Source organism: Nomascus leucogenys, chromosome 14, assembly GCF_006542625.1.
Source record: "Nomascus leucogenys isolate Asia chromosome 14, Asia_NLE_v1, whole genome shotgun sequence".
In the NCBI taxonomy this organism is placed as follows: Eukaryota; Metazoa; Chordata; class Mammalia; order Primates; family Hylobatidae; genus Nomascus; species Nomascus leucogenys.
The window spans coordinates 29,177,806-29,205,158 of record NC_044394.1 but is presented as its reverse complement, the minus strand read 5'-3'; the positions used below and the strand labels follow the sequence as shown (position 1 = coordinate 29,205,158).

The 27,353-nt window shown below is 37.6% G+C and overlaps 1 protein-coding gene and 1 non-coding gene across 3 annotated transcripts in view; both read right to left on the bottom strand.

The window, feature by feature from the left end:
- Positions 1-6,134: 6,134 nt before the first annotated feature.
- The window catches only part of AFTPH (aftiphilin), a 67,651-nt gene continuing 46,432 nt past the window's right edge, over positions 6,135-27,353 (bottom strand). The window contains exons 6-10 of one of the 2 annotated variants that reach the window (XM_003262456.3): positions 25,516-25,638; positions 19,170-19,230; positions 17,541-17,624; positions 13,564-13,687; positions 6,135-7,254 (exon numbers count right to left, since the gene is read on the bottom strand). In XM_003262456.3, coding sequence (XP_003262504.1) covers positions 7,110-7,254; positions 13,564-13,687; positions 17,541-17,624; positions 19,170-19,230; positions 25,516-25,638 — 537 coding nt within the window. In that variant the 3' untranslated portion in view covers positions 6,135-7,109. The remainder of the gene's footprint in view (positions 7,255-13,563; positions 13,688-17,540; positions 17,625-19,169; positions 19,231-25,515; positions 25,639-27,353) is intronic. The other variant, XM_030827444.1, reaches the window with a different exon arrangement.
- On the bottom strand, positions 19,735-19,839 carry LOC115838436. The gene has a single exon (XR_004033463.1). It is a non-coding gene; the product is annotated as a U6 spliceosomal RNA (small nuclear RNA).

The following is a 27,353-nucleotide window of genomic DNA, read 5'->3' as shown; positions in this document are numbered from 1 at the left end:
ACTGTCCAGAGGGTAACGGGGTGCCATGAAGGATGCTCAGCAGGAAAAGAGCATTCCATTGGCATAGTGGAAGGTTAAATTGGAGGTGGGATGGGCAGAGGAAGGTCAGTGTGAGGCTGTTACAATAATCATGTGAAGATGATGAAGGCTTGAAGAGAGAGGCAATGGGTACTTCGGAGGTGTCATTGACAGGACTTCAGGCCAATAGGGTTAGGGGTAAGGAAGGGGAGCAGGCTGAGAGTGAACCTGAAGTGTGGCAAATGGAGCAAGGGCGATCCTAAGGCCAGGGGCATGGTGGGGTCGGGTGGATGCCTGGAAGGCTGTGAGCACAAGCTTTTGTGGTACACATGTTTAATTGCAGGAGTGTCTTGGGGATATCTAGGTGGGGATGGCCATAGGGCTGTCAGAATAGTGGTGCAGGGCTGGGTGCAGTGGCTCAAGCCTGTAATCCCAGCACTTTGGGAGGCCAAGGTGGGCGGATCACTTGAGGCCAGGAGTTTGATACCATCCTGGTCAACATGGTGAAATCCCATCTCTACCAAAAGTACAAAAATTGGCTGGGCTTGGTAGCACACAGCTGTAGTCCCAGCTACTTGGGAGGCTGAGGCAGGAGAATTGCTTGAACCTGGGAGGCGGAGGTTGCAGTAGTGAGTCGAGATTGTGCCACTGAACTCCAGCCTGGGTGACAGAGTGACAGACTGTCTCCAAAAAAACAAAAGGGGGGGGGTCGTGCAGAGCTCAGGGGAGAGGCAAAGATGAGGATCTCCACTGAGATCATCATTAGCTGTTTTGATCAAGGATTCTGTAGCGGAAACACGGGGTAGGAGATGACAGCAGCCCCTCTTCTAAGGTAGACACAGCGCAGATCACAAAAGATCTCCTTATTTTCCCTCCTTGACCCTTTTGGTCTTCGTGACCCTCCCTAGTCCCTGACCTTCATGGGGGGGATGGTGAGGCAGGAGAGGAGCATGAGCTCTGGTCAAAAGGAGAGCTGGGAGTGAGCAAGCGAAAGGCTTTGAAGTCACAGTTGACAACAACAGTGACCAGTGTTTTGTTCCTTAAATCCTGGTTTTTGAAAACTGAAGGAAGGGAGCAGTTTTTGAAAGAGGTAAATTTAAAATAATAACATTATGTAAAGTGATATGCAGTATCCTCACAGATGGTCCAGGCTGAAAAGATAACTGAAATGATAGATAATTGAAACAAAGCAGATCCCTTAAGGGCAACTTTCAGAAGACAACCATATCCTCCTCCTGTCAGCCTCCTGTCTGCATCGTCAATGACAGAAGACTCATCTGGATGAATGAAGATAAAAAGTTGTTTATTGAGGGCTTTCTGTATGCTAGTGATGATATGGATCATCCTCATTTAATTTCCCATCCTGAGTAGATGTCATTTTATCTTCTACTTGTTTTATCATCCTTATGCTTCTTTTGGAGAACTAGTCAGATTTTTTTTTTTTTTAAAGAAGGAATCTCGGGCGGGCACGGTGGCTCACACCTGTAATCCCAGCACTTAGGGAGGCCGAGGCAGGTGGATCATGAGGTCAGGAGTTCGAGACCAGCCTGACCACCATGGTGAAACCCTGTCGCTACTAAAAATACAAAAATTAGCCGGGGTTGGTGGCACACGCCTGTAATCCCAGCTACTCTGGAGGCTTTGGCAGGAGAATCGCTTGAACCCAGGAGGTGGAGGTTGCAGTGAGCTAAGATCTTTCCACTGCACTCCAGCCTGGGCAACAGAGACTCCGTCTCAAAAAAAAAAAAAAAAAAAAAAAAAAGGGTCTCACTATGTTGCTCAGGCTGCTCTCGAACTCCTGGGCTCAAGTGATCCTCCTGCCTCGGCCTTCTGAGTAACCAGGACTACAGGTGTGCGCCACCATGCTGGGCACTCACAGAAATGTTCAAGCTGCATGAGGTTTTGGGGAGCATCTGTAGAAATGCTCAGGATGGCCCACGAGATGCCACAGGTGTAACGTGATTGGATTTGACAAGGCTTCACCTGTTTTTATGACTGGTGGGCAAGATGAAGAAATGTGGGCATCACTGGGTTAAGAAGCTGCACCCAGGGTCTTCCTGGCACACTGGATGTTTTACTGGTCAACATTTTATGTCAGTGATTTGGATTATGAAGGATGTTTATCAATCTGTGGATGACAGAGCAGAGGAAGGAGGGCAAGTCTGTGTGTTGATGGTACAATGAAGATTTGTTGAGATGAACAGGCTGAAACAATAGTCTAAAGCTGACAAAAAATGCTGGAAAAGGATCAATATAAAACCCTGCTTTTAGGCTCAAAAAAACTCAGTGACACCAGGAGATGAGAGATGAGAGAAAAAAATCTGGTTTGACGGCAATTAGGGGTAAAAGGCTGTTCACACAGTGAGCTAAAGAGGCAATATTGTTGCCATAAACAGCAATGCAATTTTAGGCTACATTAAAAGTAGTGTCTGAAATAAACCTGAGCCCCATGCCAGTGAAGAGATGACCTCTGGCTCTGTCAGGGGAGCACATTTTAAGAGGAACTTTGGCAAACTGGACAATGTCCAGGAAAGAATAGTGTGTGTAAGAAAGGCCTGGAAACCATGTCATCACGGGAGGTTTGGTAGGAGGAGGAGCATGAATAGTGATCTTCAGATATTCATGGAAAAGAGTCTAGGTTCATCCCTTCAGCTTGAGAGACTGTAACTTGAGCCAATGAGCAACTGGTTATGGGAAACCAGGTTTCCGCTCAAGGTCCTAACAATCTGTGCTGCCAACCAAGCGTGTGTGTGTGTGTGTGTGTGTGTGTGTGTGTGTGTGTGTGTGTGTACGTGTGCATTGGAGGTGGGCAAGGAGACTTCCTGGTGAAGTCCTGAGCCCATGCAGTGTCCCTGCAAATGTTCAGGCAAAAGCTGGCCAGCCAGCTATGCAGATGGGAGTGGGGGTTGGTGGGGATGCAGGAGGGTATAAACAAAAAAGCCAAGAGTCAGGGAAACTGGGTTCAGGTCTTGCCCCTGTTTATAGATATGTAATGATGTGCCAGTCAGTTTTCTTATTTAGGCTTCAATTTCTTCAGATATGAGTATTGAGTCATTTTTGGTTTTCAACTTTTGGTAGCAATGGAACATTTTTATTACATGAAGTCTTTTGCAATCACCTTTCCCCTCCCTAAATATATAAGCCCAGTGTGTTATTATTGGACACACCCTGACTGCAGGTGCCAAGGCCTCCTGGCACTGCTTCGGGGCTCCTGGGAGTAGTTGGAAAGCACTGGACCAGCTCATCTTCCAGCCCTAAAATTGTATTCTTTAAGGTTTTCTCCTACCTTAGTTTTTGATTCTATAGACTCCAATCCCTCATTTTATGAAGTACCTGGTGCTTAAAAAAGGGATTTATCGAAGATCTTACAGCTGGTTAGTGGCAGGGCTGTATTTCACACACAACTCCCACTCCAATTCAGCGTTCCTTTCATCTCATCGGGCTGCCCCTACTTCCACCCGGGACTTGTCTTAGCAATTGTTCCTCCATGGTCCCAGGAAATCCTGTACTGCCCTCTATAGATCTTTTCCCTTTTGGAAAAGCATCAGGAAGGCAATAAATCTAGCCTGAGGCATTGCAGCCTGAGAAAATGATCTTGGAATTCATTTCTCTATGCATTACTTTATCTCAAGGAAGTATGTTTATGAGCTGAGAAATAAAAAATAGGTGTGGCTCAGACTACTGGTTGCCCTACATGATCTCTTCTGTCCTTCCTTACAACTAGATGTCCCTTCTTTTAGATGGCCACCCAGAATAGAGGTATTTCCTAGCCTCTGTTGCAGCTAGATAGGAACCTGCAATGAAGTTCTGGCCAATAGATTATAACTGAAAATACTGTATATGCCTTATGGAAAGTGTCCTTAATGGGAAGGAGAATCCCTTCTTCACTCTTTCTACCCTGATGGCTGGAATACAGGCATGAAGGCCATAACCATAACAGCCACCTTGGACCAGAGGGTAGAAACCATGTGTTGAGAATGGTAGAATAACAAGCTAGTAAGGACTTCAGGTGATCATACGAATCCCCGTAACCAGCCCTGGACTGTTTTCTTCCAGCATTTTATAGGTGGGAAATAAAATTCCACTGTTTAAGCCACCATTACCATTTTCATCTACTCTGTCATTGGTTATAAGGTAGCATTACTTAATACGTCGCTAAGAAAAAGAAACCACTGCCAACTAAAGACAACCCATCCAATTGTATGACACATTCCAATTTCAGAGAAGTTAAAATGTGACAAAAGGATGAGTCTTATTACATGAAATGCAGTATTTTGGGTTTTTGTTACTCACAGCCAAGCCTAATCCTAACTGATTTAATAAACATGAAGGAATGAAAAGATGGCAAATTCTATGTAAAGAATACAATCATGAAGAGGGAAGAACAAGCTTCTCTATTTAAAAAAAAAAAAATAAAGACTCATAAAAATAGTACTGATGTGACTCAACTTAGGAAAGTTTTTTCCCATGCTTCCCAGTCTGGCTTGGATTAACCTGGGGAATTATGTATGGCTCTCGGGACTTGGGCATCCAGTGGGATGAAGCTGCGGGATGAATGAGCTGGTTTTAAGACATAGAGGGCCCAAAGCTGTTTGCTGAACCCCAGTGTAGGCTTTGGCCTTTTGGGGCTCCTACTCCTTAGTTTCTTCCCCTCTTAACTCTGCAGGATCTTCCTGGTTGACTTTAAGACAGATGTACAGCTGCTGATGGCCAAGACAAGCTTGTAAGCGACAGGCTGCCCCTTAGCTGAGATCCCAAGGTGCTCAAAGCTCTTCCTTCCAGCCACTGCTATTGTATAGTTTAAACCTGGTCTGGCACAAAGCTGACCATTTTTTGGTCTTCAGTACTGAAGCATTAAGTTATGATGATCCAATATTAATGTACCTGTTAGGAAATCATCAAAGACCAATACAACAACAAAAGGAAAGTCTGGCTTATCTAAAAGTGGTTATAAGATGAAATATCTGAGTCATTAAAGTAAGCCACTTTCATAACGAAGGCCCACTTAACAATTTTAAAATGCCAAGTTACTCTATTATTATTTAGTGACCCTTTCTCCTGTGTCTGCTTCTTGAACCTACTGGGACTCCAGGAGCTTTCACAGAGTTCCCTGATGCTATGCTCTGGCTACTGCTCATTGACTGTTTACTCATGTGACAAATGTCTTATTAAATACATCCATTATTTAATACATCAACCTCATGAGATAGGATCATTCCCATTTTTATGGATAATTCAGGCTCAGAGATGTTGATTAATTTTCTCTTGGTAACACAGTTAACATGTGGGCTGTGAACTTAGGTTGGTGAAACTTGCCATTATAATTTAGTTGTAATGTACTATAGAAGTAGCCCTTTATGCTTCAATTACTGAAACATAAAAAATTCTGCTAAGGAATTTTCCGAGTCATCTTTTTCCATCCAAAAGGTTTGCTGGACACTAAAAACTTAGGATTATTTTGAAGGAAAGTTTCTCTGAAAAAGACCAAACTTTTTTTTTTTTTTTTTTTTAAATAGTTAGGGAAATGGTGGGATACGGACTGGATAGGCATCTTGTCACTCCAGGCCATACTTACATTACACTCAGGCAAGCGTTCCAATGGCCAGCGTAATCCCCTGGCAACACAGGAATCTGCAAACGACAGAGGTGCAGGAGTTCCACTGGCACATTCCCAGAGTGGATGAGGCCGACTGTCAGCTGACTGCCTGTTCCTGATGCAATGTCATGTGACTTTTTGCTGAAGCAATATCTAATAATATTCTAAAATTTTTAGACTTTTTCTGCCTACCTTCATTTCATGCTTATATATTCTTGGAAAGAAAAAAAATCCCTACAAATCCCTATTTAACCTTGCCAATACTCTGATGAAGACACATTATAATGAATCATGGGAATTTCTTTACTGATCTCATGTTCTATATAAAAACAAACAGCTCAGCTACTAAAAGTGCTGATCCAATTCTTATAGGCCAGATTCTAATTCCTCCTGGCTTCAACAAAGTAGAAGCCCTACCAAAGATTTCCTCTGGATTGAAATATGTTAATATTCAATAAAACGTCTCATTCAAACTCATTACATTTTTCCTCACATACCAAAGTACAGACACCAGGCTAAATTTCTTTTAAATTATTTTATTTTTGTATAAGCTAAAAGGAAATTTACACACTGAAATTTCAAAAGACCTTGGGCATGCACATTAACCTTGTTAGAGGTTCTTCTACATGTCTCTCTTTTTTCCATAGGAATTTCCCCAAACATTTAAAACCCATAGTTTTCACTGTATATACAGCCTAAACCATAGCAATCTATGATTATGTCATTTTACACTGTGCAAAATCCTCAAAAAATAGTGGTACAATAGAACAAAAAAATCAGTAACAAGTAAATTCCATTGTAAGACATTCATATAATTTGGTCCTTCTCTGAATCAAACTGATTTTAAACAGATACAATCTCTTTAAACCCCTCCAATCAAGTTCTGACAAGGATCCATACCCTATAACAAAAGAGCAATTGATTAAGTACCTTGCAAAAGGTCAAACAGCAATACGCCAGATTGAAAAGATTAAAAAAGCCCCAAAACGTTAACAAAAGCCAGATCTGAAACCCATCATACACAAAATTAAAAAAAAAAAAAATTAAATGGGGGACTTTGGAGCTTATTTATGATAGCAAAAGTAATTTGACATGTAATATGAAAAATCAAGAGGACAGTCAATGCAATCTGAAAAGACTGAAGGGGATTTCACAGACAGTGAAGATTTGAGTTTTTTTTTTATTTCAAAAGTTTTGTAAGAAGGACACCACCAGTGTATTTCACAAAGACATAAATGTATACACCCCAGCAACACAAAAAGAATAAATCTTCAAAAATGTTTACCCCCGATTATTTACATTTTTCTAATATAAATTTAGGACTTCAGTATGTAAATAAATATACATTACTATGTATACCTTTCTAGTGCGGCTTACCAACAAATCAGCTGAACTTGAATTTTTTTTTTTTTTAATTAGAGCAGGTATGCTTTTGATGGTAGGGAAGGGATGGAAAAAAGGAAAAGCAATAGAAACTGTCCAATTCACATAGTTATCAGTCTGCTTTTTCTTGAGAGCTTGTGGAAGGTGTTAACGTGGCTGGGAACATCAACACCTTGGCATGCATGAATGTTAAGTCAGGAAGGCCAGCGATCACCTTGATAGCTTCTTCACTTAGGTGCTCTTCTCTTTTCGGTTTCCTATTGACAAATGAAAAAAAGACAAGTGTGTTAATGTGACTTTGCTGTAGGTAAAATGGGAGACAATCCACTCTCAAGGTAGACAGTTAGCAATCTGTCGGGACTTGAGTACTTTTTTTCCTCTGCTAGTTCCTGAATCTTGTAATACTTTTGTGTAGTGTGCTTCCTGTGCCAAATGCCAAATCTCATGAAGAGTGACATGTGGCCTATTTATGTTCATTAAAGCTAGGCATGCACACACAGATACTCACATGCATACCTAGACAGCTTGTGTACTTTCTAGCCTTTACATTAGGCTAGAAGCATCTACCCAGGCATAATTTTAAAATGTTACTAAGCAGACATATAATGCCAAAGCCTTAGTAACACTTCACCTAACTGGATTTTTCCCTGCTCCTCCACCCCCTAAAACTACCTCAGCCTGAAACAAAGTATGTCCAGGGAAAGACTAAGTCATTTTAACCTCAGGCTTTCTTTATCCCCAATGGGGAATTCAAGGAGAGAAAGCTCTCAGCTCAGAAGACCCAATCTCAGCCTGTTGGGATGTAGACAGCAGGTCCAAAAGCAGCAGCACTAGGGCTGTTTGCTGGTGTTGTGCATGTACACAGGCAGGACGGAACTCTGGGAGAGGGAAATCTCAAGTCCTATCGGTCCTGTAGATGAAGTAGATTTTGCTGCACTGGCCCCCGATATGGGAAATAAGCAGTTTGGTGCCTAGCACAGACATGAAAATGCCTGGTGACCCAGGTCTACTCAGCAGGTGAGCCACAGAAAATGCCAAATGAGCCTCGAATTGAGCACATGATTGCAATTCAAACTTTATTTTTTCTGGGATATTAAATATACTAAAGGAATAGTTATACAGATTATTCACTTTAGACCAAGAATCATTTCAAGTTGTTCATTATAAGAAGCCTAATTCTCTTTTATGGTAAAGGATAGCTGATATTCTTAGATGTGACACAAGTTATTTCTTTGACCTAAATGTTTCCTTTTCCTTGGATGGGGTGCAGGAAGCCAGGAGGTAAAGCAAGAAAGGAAGGATAGCTACAGGCTTTTTTACTCCTAGGACTTTTCTGTTACCACTTTGAATCCAGACTGAAATAAAAAGATTTTACAGAATGAATGAAACATCCAACGACTTTTAGGACTAAAGTTCTTCAAAAGGGAAAAAGCATCAGGCATATAGCAGATGAACCAAATACTGCATTCAGTACTAGGTTCTTAGAAGAATGGAATAGGAATCCAACATTTTTTTCTGATGAAAATCTACATTTTTAATTGCACTTAAATAGTGGCAAAACTATTATGTGGATGTTTGATGGGGAACTGGATATCTGCATTATTCCAAAGTAAAACCAGATACATGACAAGTGAAAACCTGAAACTGTATAATGGAAAAGGTCAGTTTCTCACCAATCGTCAATATCAGCACCACTAACAATGGAGTCAACCAGATGTATGGATCTTCTGATGTGATATAACACCTAGGATGCATTCTAGCCAAAATATTTACCCTGAATTCAGCAAGCCTTTAGATATAATTTCCAATTTACAGGAAAATAGGGAGATAGAGAACACAGCAAATAGTACTTGAAGGAAGCAAACAGACAAATCCAGAGCTTTTAGGACATTCTGCAGGATACCTATACTAATCTTTATACAAGCTACTGTTAATAAGAAAACAGAAGGAATGAGGAGATATGCTAGGTTGAAAGGGACTTAAGAGCCCCAACAGCCAGGTACAATAGTCTTCAATTGAATACTCGTTTGTACAAAGCCAAGAAAGGATAGTTGGAGAAATCTGAATATAGCCTAAGTAGACGAAATGAAAACTCACTGAAATTGACAGAGATCACTGACTAAGACTAGGTTCAATTCACTATGAACTCTAAAATCTCATTTTTGGTGGAACCCCCCCCCCATATATGTATTTGCATAGAAAAAGATCTGAAAGAATTACACTAAGGAATTATAGTGATCCTGAATGGTAAGAATGTGATACTTTCATTTTTAATTTTTTTTGGTCTGGATTTCCTAACTTTCTAAAAATATACTTTACTACTTCTATAATGATAAATGGTTATTTAAAACAACAGTGAATAAATGTGCACCTAAATGGACTTTCCCATTTGTGGAGTGCAGTTTGGGTATAGGAACAGACAGCAAAAAGTAAGTTTTTACCTAAGAAACAGTTGGTAAAGATTATTCTAGGGTTTTAAACAATTGCCTTATTTCAGAGGCAATATGAAATTATATTTTAAAATAAAAACAAGTTTACACAGTTCATAGTTTGTGCATTTATCTGTGCTCATTGTGCATGGGTGTGAGCTAGTCTTCTTAGAATATGGGAAGAAGTAAACACTTAAGGAGAATTTGAAAATAAAAGTTATATCATGATTATTTTTCAAAGGCAGTGACCTAATTTTGATCTATTTCTCTCTAGTGAAGATTTATCCTTTTTGTCAATGGAATATAATTGACAGCCCAGGAAAAAAACATGATCAATTGTTTAATTTTTGTTTTTGACAAATGTGCCAAGACCTTTCAGTGGGGGAAATCGTTTCAACAGTTTTCAGACAACTAGATATCCACCTGCACAAGAATGAATGTGGACTCCTACCTCATACCATATACATAAATTAATTCAAAATGGATTAAAGACCTAAAGGTAAGAGTTGAAACTATAAAACTCTTAGGAGAAAATCTAGGTATAAATCTTTGTGACCATGAATTGGGCAATGATTTCTTGGATATGACACCTAAATCACAAGAAAAATTAGATCTTATCAAAATTAAAAGCTTTTGTGCATCAAATACTATCAAGATAATGAAAAGACAACCTGCAGAATTGGAGAAGATATCTTCAAATCATTTCTCTGCTAAAGGCTTAGTATCCAGAATATACTTAAAAATCTTACAACCTAACAAAAGACAAATTATCCAATTAAAATATAGGCAAATGGCTGGGCACAGTGGCTCATGCCTGTAATCTCAATACTTTGGGAGGCTGAGGAGGGAGATAGCTTGAGCTCAAGAGTTCAAGACCAGCCTGGAGCAACATACTGAGACCTTGTCTCTACTAAAACAAAACAAAACCAAAAAAGGCAAAGGATCTGAACAGATATTTCTCCACAGAAGATATACAAATAGTCGATAAACACATGAAAAGATGCTCAACATCATTAGCTATCAGGGAAATGCAAACAAAAATGTCACACCACTTTAAACCCACTGGGATGGCTATAACCAAAAAGACCAATAATAAGTGTTGGTACGAATGTGGAGAACTTGGAATGTATATTATTGGTGGGAACGTAAAATGGTGCCATCACTTTGGAAAAGTTTGGCAGTTCCCCAAAAAAGTTAGAGTTCCTATATAACACAGCCATTCCACTCCTAAGAGAATTAGAAACATTTGTGCACACAAAAATGTATACACAAGTGTTCATAGCAGCAACATTACTCATAATAGTCAAAAAGTGAAAACAACCCAATTATCAACTGATTAATGGAAAAGCAAAATGTGCTATTTCCCATGAAATATTATGCAGCCAAAAAACAAATACGGATACATACTACAATATGAATGAACTTGAGAACAGAATGCTAAGCAAAACCCAGACACAAAAGGCTGCAGACTGTAGAATTCCATCTATATGAAATAACCAGAAAAGACAAATCCATAGAGACAGAAAGCAGATTAGTAGTTGCCAGGGCCTGGGGAAAGAGAGGGATAAGGAGTGACTACTAATGGGTACAGGGTTCCTTTTTGGGATGATAAAAATGTTTTGGAATTAGATAGTGATGATGGTTGCACAACCTTGTGAATATACTAAAAACCAGTGAATTGAACACCTGAGTGAATTATAAATTTTTATCTCAATAAAAAGGCCTAAAAAAGAATAAAGATCTATATTTTGGTACTATTTCTTTGACCTGCATAAACTTCAGTTACAGGTCTATGGCTACTAACTAGCTGTCACTAATTAGCAGTGATTTAGAATAGGAAGTAATTTTCCTCCATATTAGGAAAGGTAGGCAAGAAGATGGAACTATTTTAAAACTAAGAACTTGCATTTCTTTAAAAAACTCAAAGTGAGAAGTCACTTTCACAACCTGTGTTCCAAAAGAGAAGAGCACATATAAATTCCCTGAGACATTCAAAGGCACTTAGTAAAGAGTACTGGATATTGTTTGGTCCATGTCAAATTTCCTCTACCTTGACCACTGTTCAACTCCTTCTTACCCTATAGTCTATCACAATGCCTTTTCACTTTATCTTCTGCTTATTGTCAATAGCCAAGAAGATTTTGCTGAGCTTTATTTTTTGCAGTTTACTTTATTCAAGAGAAAAATGAAAGAAAACCTAAAAATAAGATACTAAAAATGCTTTCTGAAATTATGCCACCAGCCTGTCTCTGCTCTGTACAATTGAGAATCACTCGTTGGGACATTTTACTGTATTTTAAGACTTGTGGGCCTTTGTATTTTTTATCATTTTTAAATGACATTTCTCAAAACAGAAAATACGAAGTTGGCAACTTGTTCTTTCCAATTTATTTTGTTTTAAAAATGATGCTGGACAGGTCCTAGCGAGTAACTCAATACAGAATTAGCAGACATTAACTCCAGGATACATTATTAGTTCCTTCTCTATTACTATAGAATAAGAGAAAAAATGAAAATAGCTTCTTAAAGTGATAGGGCTTGGAAGAGTTCTCTAGATTCAGCATGTTTCAAGGATGAGTTGATGAATTAGGAGAGCAAGTTAACGTGGTTTAGAGCTCCTCCTAATGGCACAAAACGAATTCTCATCATTGGGATTTTCAAAACTTCTATAGTTCTTTGGTCAGTGAGACTGCAGGGGAAACAAGGAAAGAGTAGAGCTGTCCCAGAAAGGGTTGTCCTAAAAATAGCAGGGGGAAACCCAAACAATAAAAGCATCCTTTTTGGTTTTTAAGTCAAATGTGTGTTAGCTTTTAGTTAACATATACAAATTTCTCATCCATTTTTTTCTATGAGAGGAGTTTGACTTTGAAGAAGTGATTTATTTGGAAAGAGAAAAAATTAGAAAAAATCCACATAGCCACATTTACAAGTAGGTTCATTGAAGACGAGGCTTTGGCAATGCCAGGTGGCATACTGCAAAGACATGGGGCAATGAGAACAATGGAGAGAACTGGCAAACAAGGATTTACATGCTACAAAGCCATTCTAGGGAAAAGTTAAGGGTAGTTTAATGTATAATAATGTATTTCATAATTATACATATTAAAGGCAATAAGAAAAATCTGGGGGAATAAAAGCAAACAAAGTTTAAAAGACAGTATGATAATTCAAGCTAAAGTTGAGAGATAAACATTTATTATTCACAATAAAAAAGGTTTTTTTTAAATGGATGTCTTTCTATTGAAGAATCTATTTAAAATATAAACCTGAATTTAACATGTGATTGGCGTGTATTTATTCAGGAGAAAGAGCTATCACACTTCTTTCAAAGTAGGCAACTAATAGGTAAATAGTTCCACTTTAAAATGCTGATGAATCACGGATTTGAGACAGCAGAGGTGGTGTGTCAATCAACCAGTATTTGCTTTTGCACTAGTGATTTCCTGGTTCAGAATTATATCTTCCTGTTAGAAACTGGCTTAGTCTTATGGTTAACAATAACTCAAAGCAATGGATTGTACCAGCCTAATCATATGAAACTAAAGATTTTCTGAATTGCAAACACATGGCCTGAGTGACATTCCGTGCCTTTAGTTCCAACACAGGGAGATGGTAATTGCTCTTCGATAGGCCATGCCTCTGAAGGGGCTTCTAGAAAGCTTGGTAAAGTAAGGCTTTACCTCCCAAATCAGAGGTGCATGTCAATGAAAATTCCAAGAACCATCTTAGCCTGCAAGTAAAAAGATCAGCCTAGGTGACTCCAGGATTACAAAACTGGGTTCTCAAAGATGATCTTCTCAGTAATTATGAAGAGAAAGGGAGAGTGTTTCTATAACGGCTTTATGATCACAATACTTAATCAGAATTAGTCTCTACAAAGTGGGGAGGCAGGAGCAGGGGGTGGGGGAAGAAAACCACATCTGTCAGCCTTGGCCAATCTCTTATGAAATAATCCTGTTCTAATAAAGTTCATAATTAAACATAATTTGATAATATTTTCTGGACTTGGGCATCGACTGACTTATCAAGCAAGTTGTAATACAATATACTGAAATGCTGTCAACTTACGTGCTTTTTCCTTTGGGCCGTTTTATCTCAGAATTCAAAATGTGGGTATAATTGACACTAACTATTTACCTGGTAGATGTGCTTGTCTTCTCTACTGTAGACATGAGTCTTGCAAATGCATCAGTCACTTTGAGGCTTGAGGTGGAGATTTCCAGCTTAGAAGTTGTTAACTCATACAACTCCGGATCCACACCTTATAGTATAAAATGATAGTCAGTGATGGCAGGCTGCAATAGGTTACCCAGTTAGCCACAATCCAAGATGCAAAAGGCAGTATTCTGTAAACATCTGAGTCTTTTACAAATAGAACATATCTTTAGAACACTGCAATACTGCATTTAAATTATAAACTCTACTTTTTGGAGTTTTTATAAAACAGGAAAATACTTTTCAAATTCCATTTTGGAATGAATATATCCTTAAGCTAGCATTTATGTGGCAGATGCTACCCAAATACTTCTAAAATTTCTATCTGCTATAGAAAACTCCCCCAAATTGGATTAGGATGTGATATAAAATTATCAATGTTTTATAAATAGAATGCACATGATGTGACACCCCATTTTTCAATTAACTAATCTCATTTTAAAAATTTTCCTGTTTCCTCACTTCCTTATTTTTTCTCCATTTTCTTCCACAGAAAAAGATTTAGAAGCTAATATAAAGTCTCAAACATGGTAAATGATCTGGTTAGTTTAAATATATCATGACTAAGGACTAATCATAAACATATACCACATAGCTCTTTCTTCAGGTTAGAGGTGGGGAGGGTAAAAGATTTTTAGAAAAGGTGAGTAAAAGTACTACTTTTGAACAAAATGAAAATTCTTGTCTACAGGGTTAATTATATTTCTGTAGTCTCATATCTGAATCTGGTAGTCATTAGTTCAAATATCTTGTTAGAGTAATTCAAAAGGAAGCTCAGAGGGTTAGATTTATTGCAAAAATTGATTTAAAAAATCTCCATCTGACTTCATTAAAATATATATAACTTTGTATATTTCTCATGTAATACAGATTTATAGCAATGATGACAACAATAACATTAAAAAGAACAGTTTAAATATTTTAAACTTAAGTTACACTTTGGATAATAAAGATATTCAGAGTAAAAAAAAAAGTTTTTAATCCTACACTGTCCTGGTACCAGCAAATAACTTGAGAAAAAAAGTTCATGAGTTGCAGGGCGTAACAGCAAAGCAAAATTCTAAGGAAGAATGTCTTACAGCTTCTGCAATTTTTACTTACTATTTCTTTAAAAAAATGCCCTGTAAGATCAGCAGATCAAGTTATATATAAATAACTTATATATAAATGCATTTATTTAGATTAACAAGTTTTTTCCTTTTAAGATACTTAACATATTAAATTAAAAAATTAAATCAGAAACTGACTTCTATTAACCAACTTTACAGAAGTAAACACAGATCTCAGATGTTTACAGAAATCAGACAAGCAAAAGCGACTTCCACAGTTACGAAGTCTAACAAGGGAGGAAGGCTATAGAAAATGTATATTGACTCTCCCAAGTTCTCAATATTTCATTAAGGTACGCTTTCAAAATATACTTTAAAAGGACTTTCCTTTGTGTTCCTGTAATAAGAATATGAGTTGCAATTAAAATGTAAAAAATTGTATATGTCTGTAAAGGGACTAAATGAGCCCAAAGTACTTCCCTCTCTAAAGGCTAGATTCCAGCAACCACAAAATTTAAGTTGCTGTCTAGTGTATAAGGCAGAATAAATAACTGCATTCTGACTGGCAATAGGAAAGTGCTAGTAAAAACTTAGTTGGGTTTATAAAATACTGGCCACTTGACTGTCAAACAGTAAAGTGGCAGATTAAAAAAAAAAAAGAACAAAATCACACCCCCAAATAACTACCACCACACCAAAAACTCCCCAAAACTATGATTAGATTTTTCAAAAACAAGACATCTATTTACTACAATAATTGGAGAGTAATTTTTTTAATGGAAGTTTTTTTTTTTAACAGAGCCTTAATGAGACATGGTTTAGTTACATAACTAAAGCTAGCCAACCAAGTTCTATGCCAACCTCCTAAGTCTCACACACAAAATAATTAAATAACCGCAAGCTAAGACGAAATGACTTTCCCAGAAACAAGTCAGAAAAAATGCAAGCAAGTGGTGAAATGGAATACTAAGGAAGGTGTTGATACCTGTAGCTTGATGGTAACTTTTAACAAAACCCAATAGCAATAAAAAGAAGCCAAAGCAAATATATAGTAATCAAATTTATATAGCAGCTAGAGCATATTAATGAAAATATTGAACAAAAATATTTAAAAGGCTCCAAAGTAATGAAAACTACATTTGACCATGCTGATTTCACTTCCATTACAGCTCTAAGCTTCTGAAACAGCTTGCTCTTCTCGCAGCTGTGTACACTGAGCCTGATTATCAGGTCATTTCTGTACTTCTTTATATAGCCACGTTATTTGTGTTCCTATGAATGGTTTTTAAATGAGTTTGAAATGTAACCAAAAATTAAATTTAAACCAGGTTTTCAGGGATCCAAAAGAAAAACAGTGACCTCATTCAAATTATAATACAGTTTATGACAAAACAAAGCTGAGAGCAAATTTAAAATGGGAGCTTAATAATTCTTGGGAATACAGTAACAAAAAGATATACATATTTTCGGTTGTCCCTCCTACCCCCCAGTAAGTATTCTAAAATGTCAGACAATTAGCTCACCCAGGTCATTGCACAGATCAAATGTAAATTTAGAAGTAATTTAAGTAAATAGTACAATATCATTTTGAAGTCAAAACCAGACAGATTGGTTTTTTATATGCTTGCAAAATCTTGAAAACAGTAAGAGTAACCAGGGGCTTGGATTTGAGGAATCCAGTCATTCTATACCAAATGACCTTGGAACTTCCCTGCAGCAGAATCAGATTTCCATAACCAGATCTAAAGAAGGGCATCCTGGTTCCCAGGTTCACTCTGAGCTGACTGTTTGTTAGTCTCCCCCATCCATAGCCCATCATGGCTGCTCAACTGTTGGAAGTGGGTGGTAGCACTATCTAGTGGAATAGCACAAAACCAGTGAATTCTCAGGAACCAGGCTAGTTGTGAAACTGGCCACTAGTGGGGACAGAAAGGGACTCTCACTATGCATTCTGGGCATGGGCATCTCTATGGCACCTCAACAGCTGTCTGGTGATCAACGGACATGATTACCAGATCACATGTTGGGATAACAGTTATTAAAATAATATTGAATAAAATGTAAACATAAAAATGCCATTATAATTTTAATCTTTTATTCAGTTAGAAAATGACAAAGTACATTAGTCCTTTGGTCAATGAACTGAACTTTTGCAGGGCTGAACATTAACAGGCACTCCAGTAAGTTTTAATTTCTAGCTTTTAGTATCTCATAGCAATTATTTTCTACTATTAACTTTTGTAACATTTTTTCCCCATGGAAAACTAACAGTATACTTTCTATTTAGGAGCTACATAAAAACAGAAATAGTTCTATGTGGGACTATATACTTAGTGCTAGACTCCAACATTTTGGAACCCAATTATATATTTAGCAGCACTAATAACTAATTGAATGCTGGAATTTGTAAAGGTTATATTATTACAGGCACTACAATGTAAAGTCATCTTTGTATACGAAAATATTCTATCTCTAAACTTGTATTTTTTTCAAATGGCTTTATAGAATATGCTTGTAAAAATAAGCATATAAAATATCACATTTTCCACTTAGAAGAAAAAAAAACCAACAGCCCTGCTTTTAACTCTCTAAGGACATTAGGGATGTTTTATTCCTAGAAACTACTTTCAGCTTTGAATATTACACTCTGAGAAAGTTTTCCTTGAAATACATTTCACTAAGTCATTTTTTTGTAATCAGATACTATAAAATAACAACAGATGAAAGAAAAGTATTAAAAAGACATTATAGAGAATACAATCTACTTGTTTCCTTGTTTATAGGAAAGTCAAGTGATGTGGTCATGCTTTTAGTAAATAACTGGAATTGTGGTTTTAACACTCTGCTGACCTGGGATTGTGGTGCTGCTGCTAGAGCTACTGTCATCCACGGGCCCAAAGAAATCAAGGTTCAGAAGAGTGGAACCTCCACTAGCTTGAAATTCAGTGACCGTGTTGGTAGGCAGCCACACAGAAGGTAAGCCAAGGGAGGAGGGGTTATGTGTAAAAAGGGGTAAGACACACACTTGAACATGCAGGTTATAATTAGTAATCATTACACATTTTAAAAATCAACATTAAAACAATGTGTACAGTATTAGTTTTTCATTACTAAGGACATTTCTAAAGTAACAATTCAATGTACATTTTCTCATGTACAATGTAAAGAATGTAACACTTAGTAAGGTTTTAGGAGTTCAGTTGCTTCAATCAAAACTGGAAGCCATACCAGAAAGACCAAAAGGAATGCGTACCCGTTAAAGGGAAACAATACTTTAATCTCAACCCAACATTAAAAATCACTGTACATGCCCAAATCAATCTTTCATGTTAGTAATATTGGTTTCTAATTAATGCTTTTTAAAAAGTGACAAAGTTGTCAGTTTCAGGACATGCACCAATGTGTTAACTTAGTTTAAAATAACATAATAAAGAATGTCGTAACTACCCTACCCTGATGTGCAACCTCAAGCTGTACTGTTCCCCTTTAACTCTGAAACAGTAATCAGAAATAGTATACATTTTTAAAGAAGTTGTTTGTTAATAAAAAGCATGATGATTTGACTGAAGACACCAGACAACAGCAAAAAGTGCATCCAGGCTTTCCTTCAGCACTATATTAATTCAATTGGATGCTTTCCAGATATCCTAGGACCCCACTATAAGGCCAAGCTGATAGTGATTTTTTACAATGGCAAAATAATTGCCATTTAGACAATGACAGGTGTTTAGACAATGGCTCGAACAACTTAAGCACAAGGAGTAAGAGCAATTACATCTTGGGATCCACTTAACACTTGTGGTGTCAACACTAGAAACTAGCATTGGTGTGTTACTTATTTTAACTGAAATAAGTTACTGAAATAAGTTATTCCTTTTTGAGGATTTTCTTTTAAAGCCATAAGTGAAACCAATTATTTTTAGAACTGCCTACTAACATTTGGAGACACGCTTTAGAAAAGGATCGTGAAATTTATTTTCTATTTGCATGTAGGTGCTCTATAAAATACTAAATCTAAAAACTACTTTGAGTCAATAAACATGGATCTATGCACATTGTTTTTGGTTAAATAATTGTGCTTTGTGCTTTGAAGCAGCCTTTAGCCACAAGACTTTGCATCCAAGAAAATTCCATAAATTAAAACTTACAGAAAAAAATTCAAGGTAAATTGGTCCTAGCTAAAATATCTTTTAAACTACCTAGATATTTGTAAAAAATAAAGAAGCTTACTTTTGACTTAAGATAAAGAAACTAAAATTTTACCTAACTACTATTACCTATATTTGGACATTAATACTGTTGATAATAGTAACGGCTGGTTTCTTGAGCAATTACTATTCAGAAAGAAAGCCTGAATTTCCAAAGATAAGAATAAGTTATGTTCAAACAAAAAAGGAAATCAGCAGAGAGAAGTTTGTCTGAACTTTGTAGCTTTCTTAACTCTAGCTCTGGTGCTAGAGGCTCTACGGAGAGACGTACCATCTAAAGGGTTAGTAAGGCCACTGCTACTCCAGTCAAACTGGACGGGTGGTAGAGACTCCTAGAGTTGAAAACCAAAAAATCAAAATTAATCAGTACAGGTTGTAGCAACGTAAATAATCCTTAAAAAAAAAAAAATTATAGCAAGACCATTAGGCAACAAAGTACCTAAGACAAAATTGGGATAATTTAATTTACAATTTCAGAAGGTTACCTGCAAATATCAGCACAAACTGAAATTGCAAAATTTACAAACAGTACAGGTTATTGACATTTAAAAAGTTGTATCTGGGAAATGAAATTATCTTTACATTTTTAAACAAATTTATGAACTGATTCTATGTCAAGATTTCAGTCTATTCTCAAATCATGATTTAAACTATTGGTGTGATTACAATAAAAATATTAAAATATTAAAACATGGTATAAAACAAGAAGATTCAAAGTCTAAGGTCCACCTGGTTCCTTACAATTTTCCAAATTTTGAAAATTACGGGCTAGTAAGACATTTTTAAAGTGTTGATTTAAAATATCTATTTTAGTCAACTTCTCTGATTTAGAAATTACTTATTAGATACCAGAATTTAATTTTGGGTGTCATCCTTGTACTGGGGCAATGCTAATCTCCTCTTACCTTGCCAAATTTTATAATGTGCTGCTGAAGTGAGCATAGAATTTTAAAAACAATACACTCAAGGGATGCTCAGGCAGGGTGCAGTGCCTCACACCTGTAATCCCCGCACTTTGGGATCCGAGGCGAGCAGATCACGAGGTCAGGAGATGGAGACCATCCTGGCTAACACAGTGAAACCCTTTCTCTACTAAAAATACAAAAAATTAGCCGGGCATGGTGGCACGCGCCTGTAATCCCAGCTACTTGGGAGGCTGAGGCAGGAGAACTGCTTGAACCCGGGAGGTGGAGGTTGCAGTGAGCCAAGATCGTGCCACTATTGCACTCCAGCCTGGGCAACAGAGCGAGACTCTGTTTAAAAAAAAAAAAAATTCACTATTCCAGGGGTTTAAATTTCATAACTGTCAAACATATAAAATAAGCAAATGGTAAATTTAAGATGGAAGGCAGTACAAACACATTTTTAAAATGAGCATTCACACTTCATTTTAAGAATATTCTTACATGAAAAAATGTTGGTTGCTTTTTTCTTTTCTTTTGGGGGTGGTGGTAAAATAACCTGTATGTTATTAGACTTTCTATATCAAAATGTTACCGTCTTTTTTTGGACATCGCTTACCACTACATTTTATTGTAAGGCAGGCACTGTTAAAACTTAATTTTTTTCTGGGTAGGTAAGGTCACCTGCTGTTTTTTATAGAAAAGGAGCATGAATCAGTTATTTTTGAAAAGTCTAATCCCATGATATTATAATACGACTGTCTGGATAACTGAGATACCAATGACAGGCAAATTAATTTAAGTATTTAGTCTCCAAAAATCAGGTCCAGCCTGGAACAAGGTATAAACCGAGTAAAATACTAACATTAGTTAGTGGGTGTAAGGGATGGGATAGGGATGGTTGTGGGGCAGTGACTATTAAGGGTGTTCTTAATAGTAGTGATGGTAGAAGAGTTTTACATCTTGACTGGTGGTGGTGGTTACAGGAATCTACCTATGTGATATAATGATATAGAACTATATACACATATTGTACCAATGTCATGTTCCTGGCTTTTACATTATAGTATATTATGTAAGATGTAACCATGGAGGAAACTGGTGAAGGGTACAAAGGACTTCTCTGTACTATATTTGCAACTTCCTATGAATCTATAATTATTTCAGATAAAAGTTAAACTGCTGAAAACCTAGTTTATAACCTACCTGCACAGCTAATAAATATTTAGCAAATATCTTCTTTAGCTGATCATAAAAGGAAACAAACATCTCTAAGCATTCTAGCAGACTCAACTTACTCCACTTCTAGATCAGTGACACCTTTGGTCATATTCAACACTGAATGAATGGACAAAATCTAGGACAATTTCTGAATAAATGGAGCAAGTTCTTCCATGAACACATTCTGTCTGAATGATGTCAAGTACCTGGGTGCTTAGAAATATTTCAATGATTTGCTGAATCTGAGCTGCTCAAATAGGGGTATGGTATTTTGAAGACAGCCAAAATCATAATGAGGTGATAAACATGAATCAACATTTAATGGAAATGAAAAAGGTGAAAAACAGGATACCGAAGCAAAAAAAGACTAAAACTAATGTTCACAAGTATGGAAACTCAGAGAAAGCTTGAGAATGAAGCATTTTAAAACCACTTGAAGCAATGTGGTATGAATTATTACTGATGAATTATTACTGCAGAGATAAAAGCACTAGGCAAATAAGGTCATAATAAAAAGAACAAAAACATGGAGACAGGAGGCTTGGATTCCAGTCCTAGCAGTACCACTAATACATGGTTTTGGGTAAATCACTTAGCCTTTCCAATGCTGTAAAAAGTGAGCATGGTGGCCAGGCACGGTGGCTTACACCTGTAATCCCAACACTTTGGGAGGCCGAGGTGGGTGGATCACTTGAGGTCAGGAGTTCGAGACCAGCCTGGCCAACATGGTGAAACCCGGTCTCTACTAAAAATATAAAAATTAGCCAGGTGTGGTGGCAGGTGCCTGCAATCCCAGCTTCTTGGGAGGCTGAGGTAGGAGAATCACTTGAACCCAGGAGACAGAGGTTGCAGTGACCTGAGACTGCGCCATTGCACTCTAGCCTGGGCAACAGAGCAAAACTCTGTTTCAAAAAAAAAAAAAAAAAAAGTGAGCATGGAACTACATAATCATTTTTCTTTTCTAGCTCAAATTGATTCACAAATAAAATACATCAGGCAGTCTAAGAGACGTTGGTACTGGTAACTAGATGGATAACTGCTAGTCAGAGTGTTGACCCTACTCAGCAATGGATAAAGTGTAAAGTATTGACCTTACTAAGAGGGAAATCAGTAGTGGCACAATGGTGTGACCTTGAAATTCAGCAGATAAAAATAAGAAAACACACACATAATCCCAAAAAAGGTAAAATTACTGTTTCACCCTTAAACTAAGTTAATAAATTTCTAAACAAGAGATGCAATAGTTATAAGATGAATATAAGCCAATTTGGAAGATAAAAACAAACTCAATGGGTATCAAAATTGGGATAGAATAGACAGACCCAAAAGCATGCAGTCATAATGGGAATTATACAATTGTGCTTGTGCTAAGTTTGAATGCCACTGTTGCTTCTAGCACTAAAGGCTAGGGCATAGGAAGATGTAACTTCCTGCATGGCCAAAAAGTAAAATTACATATATATATATATATACACATACACACACACACACACACACACATACACGTGTGTATTTCATTTGTATGACATACACATACGTGTGTGTGTGTATGTAGCATGCCAAAGAAGAGTGGTAAGAAATATTTTCTAGGCCGGGTGCGATGTCTCACGCCTGTAATCCCAGCACTTTGGGAGGCTGAGGCGGGCAGATCACTTGAGGTCAGGAGTTTGAGACCAGCCTGGCCAGCATGGTGAAACTCCATCTCTAATAAAAATATGAAAATTAGTCTGGTGGTGTGGCGTGTGCCTGTAGTCCCAGCTACTTGGGAGGCTGAGGCCAGGAGAATCGCTTGAACCCAGGAGGTGGAGGTTGCAGTGAGCTGAAATCATGCCACTGCACTCCAGCCTGGGTGACAGAGCAAGACTCTACCTCAAAAAAAAAAAAAGTGTATACACACACACACACACACACACACGTAATTTTCTGTAAAGAGACTCTTTAGAAAATGTACTTCAGATGTTTGTTAAATTTTTTTTTTCGAGGCAGGGTTTCACTCGGTTGCCCAGGCTGGAGTGCACTGGTGTGAACACAGCTCACTGCAGCCTCAAGCTTCTGAGCTCAAGCGATTCTCCCACCTCAGCCTCCTTAGAGGCTGGGACTATAGGCTCATGCCATCATGCAGGGTTTTGCCATGTTGGTTAGGCTGGTGTCGAACTCCTGGGCTCAAGCAATCCACCTGCCTTGGCCTCCCAAAGTGCTGAGATTACAGGCATGAGCCACCATGCCTGCTCTGTTAAATATTTTAACCTGAGTCAGAGGTATGTAGTCAAGCAAGGACCATACAATTCTGTGATGGAGGTCAGGCATCTTAGCACAAAATTCTAAACATGTTTTTCATTAGGTCATCTGGACTACTTTTTTGTCAAGTTCATAGTGAAATTATATGAGAAAAATGATAAGCTATGACTGACTGAAATGAAATACACAGATCAAATCAGCTGGAGGAAAAAATGACAGGCAACAGCTAACTGATACAATAAGCAATAGTTTATGGGGTTGTAAGGTGGAAGTGGTTAGATGGAGGAGGAAGCAAGCAAAACTAGCAACAAATGGTCTCAGTAAGTACAGCTCCATTTTCAGTGAATGTACCAAGTAGTTACTCAAAATACTTTCCTAATACCTAACACTGTAGGACTAAGAATGCAGATGGAGGCAGAAATAAAAATGTGCCGTGGGAAAGGTAATTCTGAAATATGCACAGACAGGGCAGACCTGGGAGAGCAGTTTGTAGCCAGAGGGCGTATCAGGGCAACAAAATTAAAGTAACTAAGAACAGATTCTACCTACGGAGACATTCTGCCCAAGCCACCTTGTCTGCTGCCCAACCATCAAGGCCAGGCATTGTAAACATCAAAGTCCTCTGGCCCACTAATTCAGTGCTAGTAATAAGCTGGCTTCAAAGTAACATTTAAGCTATGCCCAAGTATAAAACATAGTGGTACACAGCAGTAATATTAGATGTTTCTTGAAACACACCTAAAATGGCAGGACCTATGCTTTACACATTTTCTGAAGTATGTTCTTCAAAACACTAGTTCTGCAGGTGTTACCACTCCCCTCTCCTCTGATCTCTGCAAAAAAAGGTCCTGTGGCCAAGTAAATTTGAGAAATGAATTAAAATTAAGGCCATGCATTGCAGGACTCTTCAATGTCCTTAATGTGTGTTGTGATCTCTAAGGGTGGTTATGGGGGTATGATATGAAGTATTTCCCAAACTTACTTTACCCTGGAACCCTTTAGTGGACCATCTCTGGGGATTAATGTTCAATGGGAACACATTTTGGGAAAGGCTAAGCATACACTTTTTGTGTTAGATACAATTAAAGATGACATCTAAGGTTAAGAAATGACAAAACATGGTAAGAATATGTTTTAGAAATGGTAATGTTCACTTAAAAATACTAATCTTCTAAAAATACAATATTTAACCAGCACTGAGTCAGTTTGTAACTTGATATGGAAAGAGTAAGCAAGCCCAAATGGCCCATTTTACCCGGACAAAAAGTGAGAGAAGACTTTATATTAACATATTAGTCTGAAAAAAAATTTGTGCTTAAGTGTGCCAAGGAGGTAAAGGGTAAGAAAGGCAAGACAGTTTTCTGGCTGGGTGTGATGGCTCACACCTGTAATCCCAGCACTTTGGGAAGCCAAGGTGGGTGGATCACCTGTCATAAGTTCGATACCAGCCTGGCCAACATGGTGAAACCCCATCTCTACTAAAAACACAAAAATTAGCTGGGCATGTTGGCACACACCTGTAGTCCCAGCTACTTGGGAGGCTGAGGCAGGAGAATTGCTTGAACCCAGGAGGCAGAGGTTATAGTGAACTGAGATTGTACCACTGCACTCCAGCCTGGGAGACAGAGCAAGACTCCATCTCAAAAAAAAAAAAAAAAAGTTTTCTATTTTCCTAATCCATAGATTGTTTTGTTAAAGGTCAAATCATTTTCGAGTTAAATAACCATTTTGCTTAAACTCTAAAAACAAGTTTAAGGCAATGGACATATCTAACCTTTACTGTTTTATAAAATTTCACAGGATTCCAGAAAAAATACACATACAATTGCAGACTTATAGAGTTGGTATAAATACAGTGTTTCCTTTTTTCTTTTTTTTGAAAATCCAGCACTTACCAGATTTGTGTCAGTAATTATGATCACACAATATTCAAACTGTAGGGACTTTAGAGATACCTGTTTTAAACCCTTCAATTTATAGATAAAGAGACTAAGGCCTGGATAGGTTTAAGAACTTACCCATAATTGTGCTTTTCTCAAAGCACAATTCTCAAATTGTGCTTTTCTGTTTTTGAAAATTAAAGACAATTTGTTCATTGTATTCCAAGGGATGTTGATCAAAATCATGTCCATCATTAAATCAAGCTTTACAAATATTTTTAAAACTTAAGTCATAAATGAAGGAAAAAGGCAGTATGTGTGGATATATGTGTATATACATGCATAAACATATTTATATACATACAGATATTTTTACCTGGAACTGATCAGATGTACATGTGTTCATATCTGGTGACATGGTGGCTGTCTGACCGATGGAAGCTATTTTTTCTGCAGCAGAAAGAGGTTTCAATGGTTCCTTGGTGGGCTCTAACATACCCTGAAAAAGGAATATTAGCCTTTAATGGGGATGGGGGGCACAGACCATAAACTTAAGTTAACCTATCAGAAAGAAGAAAGTAAAAAACAGGTCACTTGGAAAGTACTGAAGACAAAAAGGAACTAGTCTTTTTTTTTTTTTTTTTAAAAGAGACATTTTTAAGAGACAAGGTCTCATGATGTTGCCCAGGCTGCCCTCAAACTCCCTGGCTTAAGGGATCCTCTTGCCTCAAAGCTCATGCCACCACACCCAGCTATTCTTAAATTTTATTTACTGAAAATCCTATAGCACTATAATGAGAACCATTTCACAGTAATACCTTTAAAATCAAAAGTTTTTAAAGCAAGACTTTATATTTTAAATCAGATGTTTTAAAGTACAGAGTTATTACTGTCACATGAAAGCAAAAGCAACCAACTTGGGATGGGTGGGGGGAGACAACAATATGTCACATCTAACCTCTAAAAATCCAACACTAATGACACTAAAATTGTAAGAAAGGGCACCCTTTGTACACATTACCCCATGGTGAGAAGTGAGAGCTGATTCTAAAACACACCATATAATGTGACATCTATATCCTTCAGTGTAAACTTAATGTTTGATCCTTATCTCTACGACAGCACTGGAGACTTAGTACTTAGTTCCTTGGACAGGCAAAGCAGATATACAGCCTTTTTAGAGAGGAAAAACATCTTACAGGTTCCATAGGGTTTGTTACAAATCTAATACACCTTTTTTTTGTTTTTTTGTTTTGTTTTTGGAGACGGAGTTTTGCTCTTGTTGCCCAGGATGGAGTGCAATGGTGTGATCTCAGCCCACTGCAACCTCTACCCCCCAGGTTCAAGTGATTCTCCTGCCTCAGCCTCCCAAGTAGCTAAGATTACAGGTGTCCACCACCATGCCTGGCTAATTTTTTGTATTTTTTTAGTAGAGATGGGGTTTCTCCACGTTGGCCAGGCTGGTCTCGAACTCCTGACCTCAGGTGATCCACCCATCCTGGCCTCCCAAAGTGCTAGGATTACAGGCATGAGCCACCGCGCCCAGCCTAATATGCTTTTTGAGTAAGAAAGATAGATGTTCAGTATGGCTATAGAAATAAAGAGGAAAAAAATCAGTATTTTTCAACACTCTACCAAACTCAAAATGGGCCATAATCTAGGCCTGAAAAAAGTCAAACTGTTACATGTTTTAAAACAATATCTGAAAAGCTTTTGAATGTTTTTCAAAGGTTATATCCTAGACAAAATCATCCTTAACTGGGCCAAAACAAAAACACAAAAAAACAAAAACAAACAAACAACCAAAAAAAAACTCAAAGCTGCTAAGTCTTTAATGTTAGAATCTGTAAATTTCTAAAATTTTCAGGAGAATCCATGCCTCCTCCCTTCCCCAGTAAAATAGGTGTAAACTAACAAAAACAGTTTGCAGAATCAATTCTTAACAGTAGCACATCTGAAAGCGTTTAACCAAGCAGCTAGAAAAATGAAATACGTTCATGGTCTAACTCAATACCATATGTATTATAATACCATATGTATTATACAGGCCCTCTAGTGTGCCCTTATGCAGAGACGATACATTTGGCAAACAATTACTAGTCTCAGCCAAGTTTTTTAATTTGAACGATCACTTTAAGCAGTGGTTCTCAAATTGTGATCCCCAATCAGCAGCTTCTGTGTCACCTTGGAACTTGTCAGATGTGCAAATTCTCG